General features: G+C 39.1%; 1 protein-coding gene across 2 annotated transcripts in view; it reads right to left on the bottom strand.

Moving 5' to 3' along the window:
* caskin2a (CASK interacting protein 2a) overlaps positions 1-20,133 on the bottom strand; it is a 66,253-nt gene that overhangs the window by 40,017 nt on the left and 6,103 nt on the right. For both annotated transcript variants that reach the window (XM_085171346.1, XM_085171347.1), the window contains one exon: positions 11-62. In XM_085171346.1, coding sequence (XP_085027472.1) covers positions 11-62 — 52 coding nt within the window. The remainder of the gene's footprint in view (positions 1-10; positions 63-20,133) is intronic.

Here is a 20,133-nt window from a genome sequence, read left to right as displayed (position 1 = left end):
CGCCTCTTACCCATCTGAGTCTTGGTAGTTGATGTTGAGCCTCTTGGTGGAGCCCAGCAGCTCTGGAAAAAGACAGACATGGACAAAATGACAAGAGGGTCAAAAACAGGTCATTGCCGACATATTTGATTTTTTCTATTTGTTTTTATTCAGAACGCTCTGCTCTCAAACCTGTGTGTGCCTTCAAAATGTTTCTCTTTCCTCTGCACTTCTCTGTCGTCACTCCCTTTATCAAACAACCTGACATCCCTGACAGGAGAGCTTTCCTCGCCTCCCGTTGCCTCGCCCTTCCCCATCTCACAGCGAGTCTGACACCCTCACAGCAGCCAAATGATTCAACCTTGCAGAAATGTATGATTTACCCTCATTTACATCACCATCTTATCACAGCTCTTTAAAATTGAGAGTGACAGCCTAAAAAACTCGAGCACGCACAGATAAAAGATATACTTGGTGCAAATATACCAGTTCAGTCTTCCTAACTGACTACAGGTGGTTGTTGTTTTGTTCCCCACTCTCCTTGGAAGAGACGGTGCTTCTTATTCCATGTCTCACTCATTCATTCAGCCCTCCAAGACAGACTACGCAATGATCTTTTGTCTTGCAATCCTCCTGACTCACAACAACTGAGGTGAACTCAAATTGAAGAGTAGTTGCCAACAAACAGGTTTAGCGGTTATGAAATAAATACATTTTATTCAGGAACCTTTAAAAAGTTTGATAAAATATCAAAGTCAGACCTTTTCTTGTACGTGCATATTTCTCTTTTCTTTAACTATCCAACTCACATCTTACCATCATCCCAATGCTTCACTCCACCCTTAATGCCACATTTTAACTAATACCAAACTACACTCCGATAGCAAATATAATCCATCTTCAGCATCTAAAAAGAAATGAAAATGCTCACATAGCTCTATTGTTTCTCATCCTACAGCAAAGGCAAAGTAAAGGCTCCACTGTCTACCAAGGACCCACACAGGAACCAGATTATCAGGCCCTCTAAATCAGCACCATTCATCTGAGTCAATTCCTTTCATTGTGTTTTCCCACACAGGTGTGGAAAATCACATGTGACTGTGTGTGTGTGTGTAGAGGTGTGCAGAAGTGTGGAAAACTTGTTGCACTTGTAGAAACATTGCCAGCATCAACTCAATAGTGCACTGTTTCTACAGCTATGATTACAGTTGACATGCAAACTGTGACATCCACCCTTCCTGCAACCATTTTTATTAGTGCTTGAGCCAAATAGCAGACTGCAGACGGATGGATAACAGTGTCATAGCTTTAAAAAAAATGACCGCATTGTTGATGAACACAGTATAGATTAGGGATGTGTGCGACAACACATTTAGTCGTTGTTATCACTATTCGGTACCAGACGTACAAGTCGTTTAGTGTAACTGTTAACATTTTAATTGTGATTAATGGTTTCAAATGCCTTTGTCTGAGTTTTTGACATCGTCCTATTCAAGGTTCACAAATTTAACTCAATGTCTGAGTGTTTCTTAGTTTTAGACGAGCTGGTTAGCCTCATTTTTTTCCTCATGTAGTCGACTAAGAAATTAGTTGCCAGGAACATCCCCCAGGTCTGAAAAGTGACCCCAAGGAAGTGTCTTAAACCTGCAATTTTTTTATTTATTTTTTTTTTGGGGGGGGGGGGGGGGGGGATTAGGATAAAAGAATTGGTAACTCTCCTACAGTTTCGAAAGCCAGAGTAAAAAAATATGTTTTAAGATGCGATTTAAAAAGAGTAACAGTTGGGGCCTTTCTAATGTGGAGAGGTAGATCGTTCCACATTTTTGGTGCCACAACTGCAAATGCCCGATCTCCTCTATGAACCATCCTAGACTTATGTAAAGTAAGGAGCAGGTGATCACTTGATCGAAGGGCTCTAGAGGGAGTATACAGCTGCACAAGGTCAGACAGATAGTCCGGTGCCTGGCCATTTAGCACTTTATAAGTTAAAAGTAAGATTTTGAATTTAATTCTAAAACGCACTGGAAGCCAATGAAGGGAAGCAAGCACCGGAGTAATATGTTGATGTTTCTTCACCGTCAAAAGGCGAGCTGCAGCATTCTGTACAAGTTGGACTTGACCTCAAAATTCTTTAACTTTTTGGTAGGCCACTGTTCACCACTGTTACAAAGTTTCTCCATTTATGGATAAAGGCTTTTATCGTGGTTCGCTGGAGTCTGGCCACTGCTACCCCTCAGCCTCCTAAAAGAGAGACCTATGGAGCAATGATTAAATATTATTTCTGTCTTTCTTTCTGATATATTGATTTTCCAGTCCACAAAAGTCATCAAGAGAAAATGACTTGGATTTTTAAAGTGAGACGATCCTGTAATGACTCATGTGTAAGTTCATTAATGATCCAATTTAACCTTTACAGACTTATGCGGGTCAATTTGGGTAACTTCTAGGAAGCTTCAGTGAATTCAGTGGATAAATCTGAAATTCTCACTTCATGTGAGGAAATCAGTGAGAGTGTTTGAACGCTTGTGCATAGAGAATAAATACAGTCACGCCTAACGCTGCTGTGTTCATTTTACAGCAGTTCCAGGCCTTTTGTAGAGCTGATGTTGCTGAAGACATACATAAAAACAGGACTCCAAAGACACAAAAAGGCACATTGATAATTAGACAGAGGGGCTGGGCTCAGTGCCAAAGCGGGGTCTGAGATGTCCCAGCCACCAGGAAAGAACAGAGCCTTTCAGGAGTTCTAGTTACAACATGAGTTGGAATTCCTAACATAGCACGCCCACCATGAAATCCTACATGTTAGCTCTCTATGAACTGTGGCCTCCCGACTTTTCTGCCCTAGCTCTTTATCTCTTTGCACAAAAGCAGCAAGGGCCTCCTTTTCACATAAGCATACATCCAATTAGCAGCATCTTGACTCAACGTCATTCCTAAGAGTTGGTAACAAGGGATGTAGTAAATCTCTAATATTGTGTTTTCTTGCAGAGATGGAGAAGTGACGGGGTCTGCCCTGCTCTGAAAGCTGATGTGTATAGACCAAATGAAAAGATTAAACACTAAGATATGAGACGATGTTGATGTGAACGCTCTCTGCCAGAAAAAAGAGCCAAAAAAACCCCGACGCACAGTGCTGTGTTTTGATAGCATCACCAGATGCATTAGCAGTTTGCAAAACTACTGTTGCTCAAGCATCCCGGACAGAAAAAACGGATCTCGACTCTTTGATGTGGAGAGAATGCAGATGAAGGAAGAGTGGAGGAACAATCAGAAGAGATGAGCAGGAGGAGAAATGAGTTTCAGGTAATACGAGGGGGAAGTTTCTTTTTAGTGTATATGTATGTGTGAGGTGAAAGAAAACATGTAAATGAGTTGTTGAAAGTCTTGCTGCAAGATCAGACGAGTACGGCTGTGAAGCCTCTTTATGTCGGGAAAAACCGGCTGGAAAATATAAATTAAAAAGAAAGAGCAGAAAAAAAGCTGGCCTGCTTATTTTTGTCTCCTTCAACAAGACTGGAGCTGACAGAGATGCGTGTTGGTTTAGTTTGTACAGCTGCAAAACTTTGTTTAAAATGGCTTTGATCATCATCTACTTGCGTAAAAAAATAAATGCATAAAGCCAAAATACACACTTGTGTATAAAGGTTTATATTTGTCTCTATGCTGGCAAGAGATAACTCGTTGATGGCAACAACCAGAACCTTCATTAAAAACAATTACTAAAATGCTGCAGTTTTCCTCCAGGTCCCAAGAGTGTGTCATTATACACTACATTGTCTATGAGCTACTAGAGCTGGGCGATATATCGAGTTTTTAAAAAATATCGATATATTTTTATACGAGATATAAGATGTGACAATATCCTTTATATCGATATAGTCTATGTTACGTTATAACTATACTTGTGGAGCCGCAAGTTTGCCTCTCTTTCGTCCACTTTTGTCTCTACGCAACTTTACTCGGCCTCGCCCCTCCTTCACTGAACACAACTCCCCCTCCCTCCCCCATTGCTTCACCTGCAGGAAGCGACAAGATGGACACGGCAAATCTCCGTTAGAGAGTTACTGCGCATCGCCCCGTGCGTGGGGCTGGACGCCGTCAACGTGTTAGCTAGCTAACCACGCTAACGCCATGCAGCCCAGAGGCGCTGCACAGCCTAAAATCCTTTCATTTTCTCAAAAGTTGACAGCGCGCCTTATGTATGAATTCTGGTTGTGCTTGATGGCCGCGAACCGATTTTATGTGATACACAGCACAATCTGTCAAAAAATGTTTTAGTACGACTTTGGTAAGCTACGGTGCTGCTAGTGATGGGTCGTTCGCGAACGAAATGGCTCTTAGAGCCGGCTCTTTGACGTGAACGACGCGAACCGTCACGTGGGTTTTTGTTTTTGTTTTTTTTTCTTTCTCTCAGCCTCTCTCTCGCACTTTTTTTCTGCTTCACTCAGCACGCGAGCCTTGTGTTTACGCTGGGCAGAGGGGGGAGGGGCGGTAGTTACACTCAGTAGCACAGGAACAGAGCCAGAGAGAGAGAAAGAGAGCCAGGGACAACAACGTCACATTAGAAAGGTATAGTAATCATCCACAACTATTTTCAGTTGCAGATGATAAAGGATTCAGAAAGTTTATTCATGCAGGTCCATATGACAGAGAATATGCATGTTATTTTTGTTTTCATATTTTAATTTATATTTAATTGTGTTGTGGTTTGCAGTGTTTTGTGTTGTTTCACTTTAAATTTGTTTAAAAGGAAAAAGCTGAAAATTTAAATAGTTAAAAGTTGAAATGTGAATAGTTGATTTTTGTATTATATGATTTATTTATTACATTTTATGTGGAGTGAATAAATAAAAGTATATTTACGGTGGCCCCTAGAGACAAAGCACATACAAACTTCAAATCACGTACGAACTCTGAAGCACGTACAAACCCTGAAGCGCGTACAAACTCCAAAACACGTAAAAACACGTACAAACTCCAAAACACGTAAAAACTCCAAAACATGTAAAAACACGTACAAACTCAGAAGCACATAAAAACTCAAAACACGTACAAAAGTCAACAGAAGTGCTCCAGAATGCTGGGTGCAGTGTTGAGCTTTTGTTACCTAGTGGCTACACAAGCCAGCAAGAACCAACAACCGGATTTGGTGTGTGGTAGTAACAGGTAAATGAACATTGTTTTTAAATTATTTGAATATATATGAGTGCCTGTGTATAAATACACAAACATGCTTTCAATTGTGTAATTTAAGTGATCTAGTAGCTCTGCTTTGGAAGTTCAGTTCATGCTAGAAATGTGTTTTGGAGTTTGTACGTGTTTTGTCTCTAGGGGCCACCGCATATATTTATATATAAACATATATAATTAAAACCACTTTTTTTACGTTAGTAATTCCTTTTGTGCATAATTTAATATTATTGTTAATAATAAATTAATTAAAGCAACAAAACAACCTGAAGAGCCGGTTCGGAGCCGAAAGAGCCGTCTCTTTTTAGTGAGCCGAACCAAAAGAGCCGGATCTCTAAAAAGAGCCGGAAATCCCATCACTAGGTGCTGCACCGGTTGATGGATTGTCAGAGCATTACGGCTACCGAGGAGCCTCGCGGAGTGATATGTACTGTGCTTCAACGTAATATTACCCTACTGTGTATAAGGACCATAAATGGCACCTGTTAAGAGACGTGGTTACGAAGAGGATTTCAAACTCAATGCTGTCAGTCACACAGTAGAAGTTGGGAACAGAGCAGCTGTGAAATCTGTCTTTGTTACTATGCTCAGCGTCTTTTAGTTTACATTTTGACTGCACAATTGTGAGCTTTTTGTTATGCACAAAAACAACATTGTTTTCTTTTATTTGTGGAGCATTATTATTTAATAAATGCTCATAATTTATTTTTGAGTAAATTTTATGTACATCTATGCTCTATGTTAATAAAAGTGCCTGTGTGACATCTGGGACACAGCTTTGACTAAGAAGTCTCTTTTTGTTCTTACTTTATGGCTTTAAAAAAAAAAATCGAGATATATATCTTATATCGCCGTCCAGGTAAAAAATATCGAGATATGAATTTTGGGTCATATCGCCCAGCCCTATGAGCTACACACATTAGCCATATAAAAAGATGGAAGCAGATACCATGAAGTCATCCACTGATTTCTTAAATCCCATTTTGAAGCCTTGAGATTAGCGTTTTCACCATCTCTGCTCCATAAAACTAGACTTGAGGAAGCAGCGCGTCTGACTGCAAAACCGCAAGCTCACTGGGTAATGACTTGTGATCGAAAAATAATTATTCATTGAGCCAATGAAACACAGTATGACCAAGACTTCTAAAACTTGGTAATATGTCATGCTTGTGGGTCATTTTGTAGTCAATATGACCCACAAGCATGACAAATCCCATAAACTCAATAGGAAAGAGTACATTTGTGTTGCCAAATGGTGGCCTTCAGATAGAATAAAGATTTGAGGGATGTTTGCATTGGCTTAATTCTTCTCACTTGGAAATAACATCATGTTTTATGCTGTTTATTGCCATTTTGTACACTGTACAAGAAAATAGCAAGTACTGCTACCTAACTAATTAGTTTTTCTTCATTTTTACATTTTAAGCACGCAGCAGCAAGTACTAAGGTGCAACTTTGCAATGTAACATGTCAGATAGCCAATTATGTAATTTGTAGTGTCTGTATTTTCAGTATGATAACAGAAAGACAGAAAAGTCTTTTAAATGCCTTTTGACAAAAACATAGCATTAATCCCAGTGTTTACTTGCAAGCTAGTCTCTTTGGAATGTCATTATAGTTTTCCCTCTATATCTGGAAAACAGTCCATGGACTTATCCCACAGAATATGCAAACCCAATTACACCCTTACCGACTTCTCATTTGCAACAGCAGAGAAGGACACTTGATTTAGGAGTTGTGGGCCGGGACAACCGCCCCCACCATGGGTTGTGGTAAAGACCTCATCAAGGGAAACACTTATCTGAGGAGCACATCCATCTAAGTGCACTGATTACTGAGAGAGTAAATACAGTCCCTCAAACCAAACCACCAAGGGAGAGCAGAGACTAACCCTGCTTTACTCTGGCTCCATAATGTATGTATGCCTAAAGTCAAAAAAGCTGAAAAAAGCTTTATTTTTTGACACAACAGTAACAAAATATAATGCAGTACTGCAACTTAAACCACCCGAAAGTGCAGTCATTCAAATAAGCTCATCTTTAAACACTTGTACTTTTCATAGATGAGGAACTTGCATATTTTTTACTTGAATTGAATTCCTGGCGGCGCATTTTCTCTTCTAGACTGTTCCCCTACTATTGCTGGGATAAATACACTTACCAGCTACACACCAGAGGATCGCTGTAGCAAAATGATGCTATCAGCAAGTTTAATCTTTCTGCCATATTGTTCAAAACTCTTTCCAAAGTTATTACTAGTTTCACCTCAGATTTTACAACAATATCCTCATTCAGCTTGACATTTCTTTCAATTTGAAACTGCCTCAGAGAACAGCAGCTTGTCAGGTGTAATAAGGTATAATCCTGCAAAGGCATAGCTCCACAGCCCAACATGTAATGCATATTAATGCAGCTGGCTGAGCAGAGGAATATACATCTGCCTGCACAGACAAACAAGCCCTACAGCAAGAGCACCATGTGTCTTTAAATACATAACTGAGTGGCAGCCGAATGGGGTTTCCTAGCAGACTAACACCTGCAACAGAACACCTTTTGTTTTACCCTCAGTTGTGCAGGGACGCAATGTAGCACATGAGCTGTGAATGAAAATGAGAACTGCGTGTTCAAGTGAGTTGCAGAGCTTCCTAAAACTACTCATTAAAGACAGGACTGTAAACAGCACACACCCAAGGGCATGCACATACACCAAACTTGCAAAGTGACACACTTTGGCTTCATCAATTCTTTATCAATTGCTCCAGCGCTGTATCGCTCGCTATAAGAATAAGCGCTTGAACTGGGTCTTGAGAAAAACCCTTAATATCAAAACAGCTCCGGGCTGCATTATCCAATAAATTTGCTCCATTGTTAAAAATGAAGAAAGTAATCTCCCATGGTGCTGCTGGCAACTAGGTCAGACACACTCAATATTCTCTGCCAATAAGCCAGTATGGAAATGAAACAGATCTGTTGTGCAGCGTGCACATGAACCAGTGTGAATGTACACAGGAGGCATGCGCACGGCTGTACATTTCATATTACATAACATGTCAGCCTTGCGCCCTAGCAACGAAACACTTTACATACCATTCAAATCATGTTTACCCAAGTCACTTTGCTGCCCCTCCTTCATTTTTCATGCATTCCTCCTACAATTATAAGACCTGAAGCTCTGTTAGACTGTTTTAAAAATAAAAAAAAATATTGGTTTTGGAGGAATGATTACTTCCTGGGTGTACTTTGGTATTCTCTAGTGAATCACCGTACTCTGAGATCAGGTTTTAAGGTTTGAATTACCTCTGAATGACAAAACGTCATCTTGTTTTGAACCAAACACGGTGAATTTCTTATTCACTTGTGAGAAGCACATAAGTAAACACCAGCATTATGAGTACAGTGTGCACCTATCTGCTTGGGTGGAATAGAAAAAAAACCATAATCATTACCTATGCTTTGAAAGAGGCTATAATTTTTGTGAAAATGAACCTGATAGCTATACAAATATATCCAGCACAATACGCTTTAAATGTAACCTTAAAGGAATTGATCCAATACACAGGTGATGGACAAGTGTGCTCTCAGACCTGGTCACATAACTGCTGTATGTGGTTAGGTGTCACAAATCACATACATCCATTCACAGCAGTGATGCCAAGCAAGTTACAGTGATATAAACATGGAGGCCTGAGTTATGAAAAGATGGTGTGCATACAGTGGCTTGCAAAAGTATTCGGCCCCCTTGAACTTTTCTACATTTTGTCACATTACAGCCACAAACATGAATCAGTTTTATTGGAATTCCACGTGAAAGACCAACACAAAGTGGTGAACATGTGAGAAGTGGAACAAAAATCATACATGATTCCAAACATTTTTTACAAATAAATAACTGCAAAGTGGGGTGTGTGTAATTATTCAGCCCCCTGAGTCAATACTTTGTAGACCTTTGTACACCTTTTGCTGCAATTACAGCTGTCAGTCTTTTAGGGTCTGTCTCTACCAGCTTTGCACATCTACAGACTGAAATCTTTGCCCATTCTTCTTTGCAAAACAGCTCCAGCTCAGTCAGATTAGATGGACAGCGTTTGTGAACAGCAGTTTTCAGATCTTGCCACAGATTCTCGATTGGATTTAGATCTGGACTTTGACTGGGCCATTCTAACACATGGATGTGTTTTGTTTTAAACCATCCCATTGTTGCCCTGGCTTTATGTTTAGGGTCGTTGTCTTGCTGGAAGGGGAACCTCCGCCCCAGTCTCAAATCTTTTGCAGACTCCAAGAGGTTTTCTTCCAAGATTGCTCTGTATTTGGCTCCATCCATCTTCCCATCAACTCTGACCAGCTTCCCTGTCCCTGCTGAAGAGAAGCCCCCCAGAGCATGATGCTGCCACCACCATATTTGACAGTGGGGATGGTGTGTTCAGAGTGATGTGCAGTGTTAGTTTTCCTACACACATAGCGTTTTGCATTTTGGCCAAAAAGTTCCATTTTGGTCTCATCTGACCAGAGCACCTTCTTCATGTTTGCTGTGTCCCCCACATGGCTTGTGGCAAACTGCAAACGGGACTTCTGGTTTTCTGTTAACAATGGCTTTCTTCTTGCCACTCTTCCATAAAGACCAACTTTGTGCAGTGCACGACTAATAGTTGTCCTATGGACAGATTCCCCCACCTGAGCTGTAGATCTCTGCAGCTCGTCCAGAGTCACCATGGGCCTCTTGGCTGCATTTCTGATCAGCTCCTTGTTCTGCTGTGAGTTTAGGTGGACGGCCTTGTCTTGGTAGGTTTACAGTTGTGCCCTACTACTTCCATTTCTGAATGATTGCTTGAACAGTGCTCCGTGGGATGTTCAAGGCTTGGGAAATCTTTTTGTAGCCTAAGCCTGCTTTAAATTTCTCAATAACTTTATCCCTGACCTGTCTGGTGTGTTCTTTGGACTTCATGGTGTTGTTGCTCCCAATATTCTCTTAGACAACCTCTGAGGCCGTCACAGAGCAGTTGTGGAGCTGTTTTGCAAAGAAGAATGGGCAAGGATTTCAGACTCTAGATGTGCAAAGCTGGTAGAGACAGACCCTAAAAGACTGGCAGCTGTAATTGCAGTAAAAGCTGGTTCTACAAAGTATCGACACAGGGGGCTGAATAATTACGCACACCCCACTTTGCAGTTATTTATTTGTAAAAAATGTTTGGAATCACGTATGATTTTTATTCCACTTCTCACATGTTCACCACTTTGTGTTGGTCTTTCACGTGGAATTCCAATAAAATTGATTTGTGTTTGTGGCTGTAATGTGACAAAATGTGGAAAAGTTCAAGGGGGCCGAATACTTTTGCAAGCCACTGTAATAATCTCTGGATTGTAGGGGGAAATTGTTCCTTGGACATGCTAAAAGGGTGCAGGAGCAGTGGCTTAATTTCAGTTAAAATAGGTCAGTGGACATTCTTGCTCCTTGTGCTATGGTTTGGGTTCAGTTAACAACCCTATATAAGGTATATGATATTTCATTTCCATGAAGTACCATAATTTAGCCACTAATACAGAATGCTAATACATTACACCTCTCTAAATTATCAGTCTGGTTACACAAACACGTCACGGCAATCACAGATTATTTTCTTTCTTATGAAAGCAACGATTGCAACCAGCCTCCCACGCGCAGCCACGCCTAGAAGGATTTTACAAAGCAACATTATTTAAGTAATGTAATCTTGTTAAATAGGATAAATCTGCTTCCTAGTAAGGTTGACCTTCCGGATATGTTGCTCTGACAGCCAATCCAACAACTGTTTCAAAGTAGCAAGAAGCTGGGATCACACCGACAATTTAATCCAGCTAAAACGTTAATCCACAAATGGAGAACAGATCTACCACTGAAGAGGCAAAAGAAGAGCCACATACCAGGATTGAAACACCTCTTAATAACAAAAAACATTATGATAGATTAACTAAGGAGACATTCCTTTCTCTTTCTTTTGTCTTCACTGAGTGGCGAGGCAGTCGTTCCAAATACTAGAGGAAATATGAGACCGGTCACCAAAAGTTCACCAGCCTGGAAAACTTTTGTGTATTGCTTGCACAACTTGTGCTTGCTCATAACCATCAGCTCTTTGATGATGTGGAGTTGTCTAAGGAGTCTGCTATGTGCACCCGTTTTTGCAAATCGTATTTATTTTTTAATTGTATGCTCTATATTTGGTTTATTTCATTTGTACTTGGGTTACAGCCTCGAAGGTAACTTACCTGGGTCATTTGTTGTGTATTTACTGTTATCAAGCAAAGACACAAAGTACAGTTTGAATGACTCATCTTCCACCAGCTGTTTGCTCACTCCACTTTCAAAGATTTAAGATTTTAAGATTTTAGGAATAATTTTAGATTCACATCTTAAATTTGACAAGCATGTAAAGAAGATTTCTAAGACGGTCAAGACTAATCTGAATTGTTTTAAGTTAATTCAGCACTATATACCCACTTCAGCAGCTCAGTTATTTATGCATTCTATGATATTTTCACATTTTTCATATTGTATGACAGTTTGGACGCAAGCAGCACCACCTACAATTCAGCCTGTGGTATCCTTATATAATCAAACCTTAAAAATAATGGATAAAAAATCGGTTCGGTGGCATCATTGTCACATTTTACAGAAATATAACTTACTTTGTTTTAAGAGTTTTAATCATTGGTGTTATCTTAAATTAGTTTTTAAATGTATAAATAGGATGGCCCCAGAGTGTCTCAATAGATACATTCAGAGACAAGACAGTAATCGTGTTACTAGGAGTAAGGTGAACGGCAACTGCAAGATATTATATCGCAGATCTACATTCAGTCAGTCAGCTTTTTCTATAAAGGCCTGCCATCTGTGGAGCACACTTCCAACCGATATCAAACTGATTACAGACATTAGATCTTTTACACTGAAGTTTAAAGTGTGGTTACAGGGAAACCAAAGTTGTAGTCATTTTATCTGATGATTTTAATTTTATTTTAAATCATTGTCTATCAATTGTAATTGTATTTATGATGTAATTTGGTTTTATGAAAATGTATGTTTTATTGTAATATGTATTTATTTAGATTGTAAGCCCAACAAGGGACAATTGTTGAAAATTAACAGTAGCTATAAACCTATGTGCGGTACATCAGTCTCATGTCTTGCACTTGAACTATGTTTAACTGCACTGTCCTTTTAAATAAATAAATTCAAATTCAAAATCGTGCCAGCAGCACAGCCTTGAGGCTTTTTCCAATCCAGCTGCTGAGGTGTAAAAAACAAAAATCAATTGACCATGAGCTCCTATCCTCACTGACCCCCTCCACTAAGTTAACTATCAAATGATTATTGAACTTGCAGCTACAGCTACACAAAGCCTGACTCTACTACACAGATGGAAAAGCTGTAATATTTCTTTCTAGCTTAAGAAGAGAGTTCAGTTTGTCCTCTCTGCAAATTAGGCATAAGATCCCAAACTCTTCTTTTAGGACACAAACCAGGACAGAAGCTACAACACCACGGACTGCTCTAATCAAACAAAACGTAACAGCCATGACACAAACCCCATCATCCATACTAATTAACTGACATTTTATTTGCTTTGATATTAATCAATATATCAAATAAGTAAGCACATAGGAAAAAAATTACTATTTCATATGACCTGAAATGCATTTGCAAGCTTAGAGGTAACCTGACTAAAACACAAATGTATCTAAGCTACAATGTGACGCTCACGTTACTATCTCTGCTTCGAGTGCCTATGTAAATATCTTTAAAACAATTATCAGCATTATTATTATAAAGAAGAGATTCCACATTCAACTATAGGCAAATATAGAAACAAAGTGGGGAAAAGAGTTTTTGACAGCCACTCATAAATTATTTAAGGCACTGGAATAAAGGGATAAAGTTCTAATAATGTTACACTTTAAGTCTCACATCGTGGAAACCTCACATCCTTCTGCATCCTCGTTGGGCTGCTGAGAATCCAAATTTGAAAAACAACTAAAATGAAAACCTAAAAACATCAGACCCGCTTGTTCTTTCCATGTCACAGATGCCTAACATAGACACACTGATCTGTTCATCCAAGACACTGTTATCCTGTTATCCTGGCAGTTCTTCTTACAATGAACAGAGTACAAAGTCAGCACAGGAAGGGATTTTTATTTGCATTCAAATCAGCGGAAGAGACATGAAGAGTTGCAAATGCTAAAATGTAAATGAATGTATTAAAAAGAGAAAAGAAACTGAGAGGATCAAAGCAACATGAACAGCGGCTCCTGCTGATGCTCATTAGCTACAAGATGCATTTGGAAAGTATGCTCCTCGTCCATACACGTTCCAGTAAATAAACACCTCCATGTCAGACAATCACATGTCCTTGTCTATACAAGCACGCAAGCAATTCCACAAAGTCAAACTACGCTGCCTACAGATACAGAATTTTTCTCTTTCATTGCATCACAGATTCATATCCAAACACAAGAAAACTGTTCCAGGGCATGTGGAGGCAGCGACACCGTAGCCACAATCATTCACCTGCCTGACTGGCAGCTTGTTCTTTTTAGCAAGAAATACATAATAGACCTGAAGATAAGTTCCAATTCCAACTATGTGTTGCCTGGAGCATGTAATAAAAGCCTAGTTGTGCTAGATTAAGTGGTGCTGTCTATTGGAACCACACACATGCTACTTAATTACTAAAGTAATTAAATAGCAATCCTAGACAGGCTATCCCATCTGTCAGGGAAGGAAAGGGGTCAGGATTAATGTGTGTAGAAGAGTAGGTGAACTCCAGAGCTTGTCACACACTACTTGGCTGCCACCCAGCTGTCTGGGTAATAAAGTAGAAGACTGATTAGCCCAGTTAGCCGGTTAGCTAATGGGCTAACTACAGCACCCTGCTGCTGAAGACTCAAAACTAATGAGACGGGACAAAAGTTAAAGAAGTGAAATTCATTCATGTGCTACTACTGGATACTCAAGAACACAGCACACATGTGGCAGTCTGCACAAAGACACGTAATTGCATGCAGACACACAGACACTTAGATTCGTTCAAGTCTAATGGACTTTAATCTGACATTTAGCCAGATGGGTTATCCCTAAATCAAGGTACAGGGCTGAGGGAAGTGTAAGTGGGGGTTGTTTTTAGAAAAGACAAGCTGAAGCCAAGACGTTTATAGCTAAGCATTAGGTTTGGATTCTTCTGACTTAACTTTGGCATGCTAGAGACATTTCTTGACATACACACTACACTTCTTTACGATACCTCTAGCAGGAATTATTACATAAAGGTTGTCTGAGCAGGTTTTTGCATAGATCTTAGTTGTAGCTATGGAGATTATTGTTCATCTTAAAATAGATCTAACTCTATAAGGGTTGTAGCAATGCTAGAGTTTCCAACTTGATGCCAAAACCCAGGAAATACTCGATATTCATGAGCATTTTTAAGGGAAATTCTGACACCATCCTTGTCATTTTTTGAAAAAGTTACATTTTTAATTTTCATCTAATTTAAGACTACATTTTAGAAAGATAGGACTCCGGAGAACTGGAAGTGAGAACGTCTGTAGTGACTGAAAACCCCTCTCTGCTAACTGGGCAAATGGAAACCTGTTCACCTGGGGTGTCCAACTCCAGGCCTCAAAGGCCAGTGTCCTGCAGGTTTTAGATGTGTGGTTGATCCAAAACAGCTGATTTAAATGGTTAAATGAGCTCCTCAATATGTTTTGAAGTTCTCCAGAGGCCTGGTAATGAACTAACCATCTGATTCAGGTGTGTTGACCCAAGGTGAGATCTACAACCTGCAGGACACCGGCCTTTGAGGCCTGGAGTTGGACACCCCTGCGTACACAGATGGACAAATTTCTGGTACCATAAATTACACTTCAGTTTGCAACCCTTCACGTCCTGAACCCTGCTCTTCAGGCCTGAACGACTAACATTTAACTATGAACTAACTTCTGATAACTGTGTTGTGCAAATTATTATCTAATCCTACGTTAACTTTTGGTAGCCTTTAGTATTTAGTTTTGTGACTGGTGTTTTAGGTATTTTCACACCTAACCTTTGCAGTTAAATATTGTAGTTAAATGTTAGGGTTAGATTGATCTGTACATCTGTAGGTTTAACTTTGTATGTAAAGAGCCAGTTTGACTGTAAACCAGCCCAGAACAAAAAAGAAAACATGTCCAAATGAGATGCAATACTACCAACAGACCTTAAAATAAGAGCACAGTATTGACACAGTATTTAATGAGACTATACTGTAGGTTTGCTGTGTGATGTGAAAGATGTGAAATCCCCACATTTGTTTAGAAAACTAGTGTTTAGAAATTATATGGTTTTGTAGAAAGGTCATTAATGATTGGCCTAATGATATATAGGCCTAATGATGCCAGTAGGAAGCCTGGTATGAAGTGTGAACTTCTTTTTGTAGTATGAGCAGAATTTTTGAGCAAGCACCCAATCAGAAAGCCCAATTTCTTGCAATAAATTTCACTGTGCTTTTCCGCAGCAGAGAAACAAGTGGTCTCGTTAGCAGCCATAAAAAAGACTTACAAATCTCAGTGGAGCGCACACAACTCACAAAATGTCACTGTTTTTATAGTTTTGTGTTAAAAAGTAGTTTGTGCAAAGTGGCAAACTTTCTATACTTCCACCTTCTAAAACATCAAGAATCACAACTTTCTTTAAAATGTAGTTTGTGCAACATTGTCTGACCTTATTTAGAGTACACTGAAAAAGATTAGATCCTTTTTCAATAGCTTTTCAGCAATGTAGCTCACAAACTATTTCTAAGCTTGCCTTGACTTGTGCTCTAATACTCTAATATGCTTAAAACAGCTAATGTGTAGACAATATTTTTTGATTGATATTTATTTCCACCATTTGTTACATGGAATTTGTTTTTAATAAAATAAAAAGTTTAAAAGTCTTTTAGTGTTTCATCAAATTGATTCTGAACATTTAGCCCATGAAAAAGAAAAGCGACTCATCAAATAAACACAGACCTCCAAAGAAGTCAACGTGCACATTAAGGCAAGCCTTTTATACCACAAATAATGATAATTACAAATATTATTATTTTGGTCAACTCTTATCTTAGCTATGTGTTAACACTGTTAAAACTTAACGAACTTCATGTAATTTTTTGAACATCAGTCTTTTTACAATGAAATTCTTTCAACTTTAAATAACTGAAACACACAAAAACAAACAGCTAACCACACTAACCCACAGCCACCATTATGGGTGAAGACGGCCCAGTTAGCAGCCTTGGGAGAGCGGACCGCAAACTGTTACACACTGCACAGAGAGGACCATGTCAGAGAACCTCTGTGATCATGAGCAAGTTTGTAAATTTTACTTTTTCTACATAGATCTTGTTGACCGAAGGCTCTTTAAACGTCTTGGCTTGAGCTGAACAAGTCGGAACCACGCTGTTGGACAAACTCAATTTTACACCAATGATCTTTTTTTTTTCATTATTATGTATAAGGTCTAAATCTATATTAATGTACCTGTGAGAGGTCTATACCAATATTAGGGGTGGGGGAAAAAATCGATACTGTGTAGTATGGTGATATTTTGTTTGCTAATAATGTATCGATACAGGGACAGCAGAAATCGATATTTTGTTACAAAAAAGGTTTTGTGCTCTGACTTCAGAGCATGTTGATCCTTTTTCTGAGCAAGAATCCTGACATTCCTTCACTGTCCAAATGGACTGGTTCTTATATATAGCGCTTTTCTACTCTGTCCGAGCACTCAAAGCGCTTTATACAGCTAATTCATTCACCCAATCACACCCATTCACACAAGCACTTCTAAACTTAAGTGCTAAGTAGCTAACATTCATACACATTCACACTCCGATGGATGCATCGGAGAGCAACATGGGGTTAGTATTTTACCCAAGGATATTTGGCATGCAGACTGGAGCAGCCTGGGATTGAACCACCGACCTTCTGGTTAGTGGCTGATCCGCTCTGCCACCTGAGCTACAGCCACCCCAAATGTGTTTAACTTTTTTTTTGGCAGCAATAAACATGACAGTTTACTTATTTTAATTTAAGACATGTTTTATTTTAATTAAGTTAAAAACTTTTTTATTTAATTTAAAATTATATTTTGTTTTAATTTACTTTCAAATTTTTCAGTTGCTGAAGGGGCTGCATAGTTTTCATAAACTGCATAGTTCAGAATAGCTATAATTGTACCAGATGGTTGATTCAGTTAAGTTGGACTAGACTGTAATACAAACCGTTCAGTTTGTCAACAATAAAACTGAAATGAGAGAAAGACTGAGTGTGAGACTTTGATATTAGAGAAAATGAATATTGATAAAGTTTACCTTTATGTACAGAATCTGAATATCGCAAAATATTTTTAAAAATTGCAATAATATCGTATCGTGCGTTAAGTATTGTGATAATATCGTATCGTGAGTTGGATGGTGATTCCCACCTCTAACCAATATAGTCAGTATGTGGAGATTTTTGACCACATGCCTGCCAAAGAACAATCCACCCAACCTCACCTTGGTGATAAATATATATATATTCTAGGGTAAACATATAAATATAGGTTTCACTCTAAGATATAATGGTGGTATGATTTATTGCTGATATTTGGAGATTATTAGCTAAACTAGGGCTGGTCAATTAATCAAAAATGAGTCAAAAACAACCTCTAATTAACATAATCCTGCAACTTGCAGACTTTTTTTTTGGCATAATATCTGTTGGGTGAGCTGTCAGTATATTATATACACATCTAAAAGTGCATGCAATAGCACAGTATACTCTTTTGCCTTTGTGTTGCTGCTCTTTGCCCAACTATAACCTTGTATTTAGTACTTGTGACAAAAGGGTGGGCTGGACCAATGGTCAAGATAAAAGCAAGCATGTGTTACAATGAAAGACGTTATAATTATGAACGCCTGTGAAAAGCCTCTAGTAATAATTTCCAGGGTGAGGCAAACAACACCCACATAAAAATGACTTTACGGGTCAAGCTGTGAAGCTGAGTTGCTACCCACAGCCTACAGCCTTCTGTGTATCTATATACACTTTGCTTGCAACAGCTAAGCAAAAAGAAAACAGCTGTGGTAATTCCAGCTAAATTGACTGAGCACCTAACCTGAAGTCAGCAGATGGCTGATCGAGAGAAGAAACCTCCCTTCTCAGCTCATTGTCCATCAAGACAGCCACAGTGCCATCGCTAATCCCCTTCAGGACAAGCCCTCATTGGCAGAGGTCCCTAAACCCAGCACTGAGAGAGATAACGCTGAGACTAATGCTCATATTCAGACTTTTAACACATTTGACAAATGTTTTGAGATGAATCTTTGAATTTAAAAAAACTGAATCTAGTTAGCTATCTACTAATAAACAGTTATAGCAGTAGCTGAGGCTGAGAGGCTGGGACACGCAGCTCACAGAGGCAATAAAGCTATTATAATATCCTTAGCAGCAGATTACTGTAATTTGTTTCAAAACAGCACTGCTTTTCAGTCGCAACTTACTTAAAAGACACGATGCTTGTTTTGAGCTTCAGTGTTATTTGCACAAGGTCATTATTACCTCGTATGTGTGTTGCTAACTAACTCTGAAAAGATATGTAAACAGAACAGCTTTAAAGCAGGATTCAGGTTTCAGCAAGGTCTGTGTGGAGGGCGGGGTGTAACAGCATCACAATATGAAAAACTCCTCAATCAAACTGTTTGGACAACTGGCTGAGCTCATCGTTTCCTAATAGCAGTGGGTGATATGGTCTCAAACTATGAGCGATTTTCCAAGAACATTTGCAATAACAATATTTATGACGACACAGAGGGTGACACTAACAAGGAGGGCACAGCATACTACTGATTGACATATGACCTGGTAACAAATACAAGGTTACCTCTGCATCTGGAGGCTGGGATGTCCGCGAGCAACTAGCTGTCGGCTTCAAAGTGATGCGCGACGAGCAAATTAATTCCAGTGTAGGCACAGCTTAAGTTGTACCTGTGTGCCCACTTTGGTTGCCAAACTCCTAAAGAATAACCAAAAGTTGAGAAGAGGAAACATCCTCCTGCCCTGTTACAAACTAAGCACTTATCTCTTTGCTGAAAAGCAGACAGTTTATCCATTCTCCCTGTTTTGTCTTTCACTGTATGTCAGGTGCTGTTGCGTTAGTTTGTGTACAAGCTGAGGCTCGTTTGATCTGTGCACAGGGGAAAAAATTACACTTGTTGCATCTTTCATTATTTTGAAAACTGTAGTGTTTAGTCCCTTTGCTTTTAGACAGAAATCTGACTCCATTGAGGCGCCAGAGCTCATCACACCCACCCATCTGCGTTTCTACCAGATGTTTTGGAACAATCACACGATCAGTTCTCTGCTTTGCATCCATTTCTTTTACAGAAGCATTTTTAAGCTGCAGGGAGAAGTAAAAGTGAGACACAGGAACAGCACAGCTCCTACTGCGTCTTACAGTCAGATGAAGGATGGAAAATAACAGTCTAAATAAGTGAAAATGTCCAACTATATCTCAGAATTGTTACATTTGGTAAAAACAATAATCTCATAATTTTAGAGGGAATTAATATGATTGTCAAAAAGATCACATTGTACCCAGTATTTACTGGGTACAATTTAATTTTCTTCAATTAATTTTTTTAAATGTTTCAAATGTTTAAAAAGGAAAAACAAGGAACACCATAAAACACCATAAATGATAAAATAATAATGATAAAATAATGATGAAGACATCCAACCACCTCTGGCCAGGTTACCATAATAAATCCAACTTTAGCCTTGATAAGATATATTTTGCTGCTGCAGACAAGTATAGAAGATGAAGAGAAAATGACTTACAACAAACACTGCACCACAAAAGTCTATATTAGAGCATTAATATGATGGAGAGGAATATTTATTATACTGTATTAGGTATGCAGTGTGACAA

This window comes from Neolamprologus multifasciatus, chromosome 8 (assembly GCF_963576455.1).
Source record: "Neolamprologus multifasciatus chromosome 8, fNeoMul1.2, whole genome shotgun sequence".
In the NCBI taxonomy this organism is placed as follows: Eukaryota; Metazoa; Chordata; class Actinopteri; order Cichliformes; family Cichlidae; genus Neolamprologus; species Neolamprologus multifasciatus.
Note: the sequence above shows the minus strand (reverse complement) of the source record. Positions and strands in the feature narration are given on the sequence as shown.